This window comes from Rhagoletis zephyria, unplaced genomic scaffold (assembly GCF_001687245.7).
Source record: "Rhagoletis zephyria isolate East Lansing unplaced genomic scaffold, Rhagoletis_zephyria_1.1 Rzeph_scaffold_17723, whole genome shotgun sequence".
Taxonomy (NCBI): Eukaryota; Metazoa; Arthropoda; class Insecta; order Diptera; family Tephritidae; genus Rhagoletis; species Rhagoletis zephyria.
In genome coordinates this window covers 1-2,844 of record NW_016174784.1, presented here as the reverse complement: position 1 = coordinate 2,844, position 2,844 = coordinate 1, and the positions used below count along the sequence as shown (strand labels likewise).

Sequence of the window (2,844 nt, the reverse complement as noted above, 5' to 3'; positions counted from 1 at the left end):
TTTTCATTTTCAATTTCATAGATTGTTTATAATGACTTTTGCTAAAATTTCAAAATCAAAAGTTATCAAAACAAATTCTATGGGACTGAGAAGTATTATTTTCTACTTTTTAGTCCATTTATAAAAGCGTTGTATATTAAAAAGTTTTTTTTATATTATTTATTAAACCCACAGATGGCAACACTGACGAACAGACGTCAGCTGATTAAAAACTGATACTTAGTAGCATTTGAATTCAAGGCGAATTTATACAAGGTGGTAGCAAGAATAAACAACAACAACCACATGTATTTTGTATTGCGGGTGTTATGTCAAATCTGAATTCGCCCCAAAGTTAACGTGTACTGTAAACTGTGTGTCAGTAAAATCAAAAGTAAAATACATGTAAGGCGAAGAAATCAGCTGATTAGACAACACCACCTTGTATAAATTCGTCTTGGTTTGAATTGCTGACTACAAAATAGCAAAAGTAACACTTTTATGCTTTTTAAAGCAAGCAGGTCTTGGTCCTTATAAAAATATTATTAAATATCATTAAATGTCGTTGTACGATCGGCTGTACAATGCGTTTATTAAATGTCACAAGGATTCCTTGTCAATGCAGACAATACAGAAAAAGACGAATGAATTTTGGGTGCCTTTGAGAGATGAGTACAAAAACAACCCAAAGGAGCTGGAGCGTCTCACACAGTTAAAAATCGAAGAACTTTGTCAGATTGCGACTAAGAAAAATGCTCGTCTCCTCAATTTCTTCGTAAAGGTGAATATTCTGAGCGTATTTTGTTGAATGTTTTAAATGATTTATATTATTTGAATGTTTGAACATTGGTGATGTGTGTCTCTTGTTTGCATTTGGTGAATGTAGCTACCTGCACGAAAAGCTTCAACCACGCAAGGTGATCTCAAAATGCTTCCCAGCACCGAAGATGTCAATAATAACACTACAGAGTCGGTTTCTATATCTCGGAAAGGTATAACCAACCGCTTTCTGCTCTGCCAATGTCGATGTATATTTTTTCTCTAACTTTCGTAGCTTAGATTTTGATTTTTTCATTTTATGGGTAGTGATATAATACTGGTTACATTATTTTTCTAGCCTACAGTAGCAATGAACTTTCCGTTCAACCTTCTGTTTCAATACCTTCTTCATCTGTATCTACAACAGCTCCGACACCAAAACAGAATGCTTTAAAATCTGAAATTTCAGTACTTGAAGCCGAATTAAATGCTACCGTAAGAAAGCGAGATGCAGGACTTGGAAAAGACGGGATTGAGAAGGAAATAAAAAAATTAAGGCATGATACTGATTTGAAGAAAAAAGAGTTAAAGAACAAAATAGTACGTGCAGAAAACATGCGAAAATTTAGGGCAAAGCAAAAAACCGAAGTTTTGAGCCTGAAATCCGCTCATCCCAACGTGCAATCTTCGTCTATACGCACTCAGCCAGGACGCCCTTCACTTGAAGAAAATCAGTCAGGCCTTCTTCAAGCAATTTGTGACATAGCAGCACATGGAAGCTCAGCCGCTGATCGACGCCGATCAGAAGTATTGAGAACTTGTAAGACTCTTGATGAATTGCATGCACGGCTTGTTGAAGATGGATTTTTAATTTCGCGAACCTCCACATACCGTAGGCTGATTCCAAAGTTTGCTGGGTCTTTAGAGGGCAAGCGCCATGTCACAAGTGTACCTGTGAGACTGTGTCGAGCACAAACAGATAGACACCGAGATCATGTCGATCAACATTTCTGCAAGGCTACTGCCAACGGTCTCGAGGAACTTGCATCTATACTTGGGCCTGAACAAGTAGTTTTTATCTCTCAAGATGATAAGGCAAAGGTACCGATTGGAAAAACAGCTGCAAAGGTACAGGATCCTGTTTTAATACATCTGAGTTATAAAGTGCGCCTCGATGACCATGATTTTGCTGTTGGAGTACGCCACCAACTGACTCCATCTGTGTATGCTGGTATCATAATCAAAGAGAACTGCATGGGTAGAAAATAAGCGGTTACATATTCTGGTCCAACATATATCACAATCCGCAGTGGAAAGCATAGTAGTTCGACAGCAACAACTCACGCCAAAGACCTTATCAAACTTCTCACATTAGATGATTTTAAAAATCTGGCCTTAGGAAAGGACGGGAAATTTAAACCTGTGATGATTTTTTCAGTGGATGGAGGACCGGATGAAAATCCACGCTATAAAAAGGTCATATCACACTTTAAAGAGTACGATTTGGACGGGCTGTTTATGTTTACGAATGCACCCGGTCGATCGGCTTACAACCGAGTTGAGCGAAGAATGGCGCCATTGAGCCGTGAGCTAGCCACGGTAGTACTTCCTTATGAGCACTACGGGTCCCATCTCGATTCTCAAGGGAAAACCATCGATAATGAGCTAGAATTGAAAAACTTTCAGCATGCAGGTATATTTTAATAGAGTGGCATACAGTCTTCTCTCTTACCATAGTATTAAAAACTAAATTTTAATTTGTTATTTTCAGGCGAAACATTAGCTGAGATTTGGTCCCAGGTGGTTATTGACGGCCACAACGTGATAGCAGAATATGTGCCTCCTGGAGAAGTCCTTCCGGAACCTACACAAGTTTCTGACATCTGGTATGGGAATCGTGAAAGTCAATACTTTCTTCAAATAATTAAGTGTGCCGATGATTCCTGCTGTGCTCCTCGCCGAAGTGCACTAAATAATATTCTGTACCAAGGCTTTTTGCCGGCACCTTTCCCAATGTCACAAAACCCTTTCGGTATGCCAAACCCAGATGAAGTCAGATCGGAAATTTTTCCATCATTGCTTGTTCGGCAATGTATAACACTACGT

At 38.8% G+C, this 2,844-nt stretch overlaps 1 protein-coding gene across 1 annotated transcript; it reads left to right on the top strand.

Moving 5' to 3' along the window:
- Positions 1-2,144: 2,144 nt before the first annotated feature.
- Positions 2,145-2,830, top strand: LOC108379928 (uncharacterized; the record flags this gene model as incomplete). The annotated part of the gene is made up of 2 exons (XM_017636295.1): positions 2,145-2,431; positions 2,510-2,830. Coding segments are annotated over exons 1-2 (589 nt in total), but the record flags the coding sequence as incomplete, so codon positions are not given.
- Between the last annotated feature and the right edge of the window lie 14 nt (positions 2,831-2,844).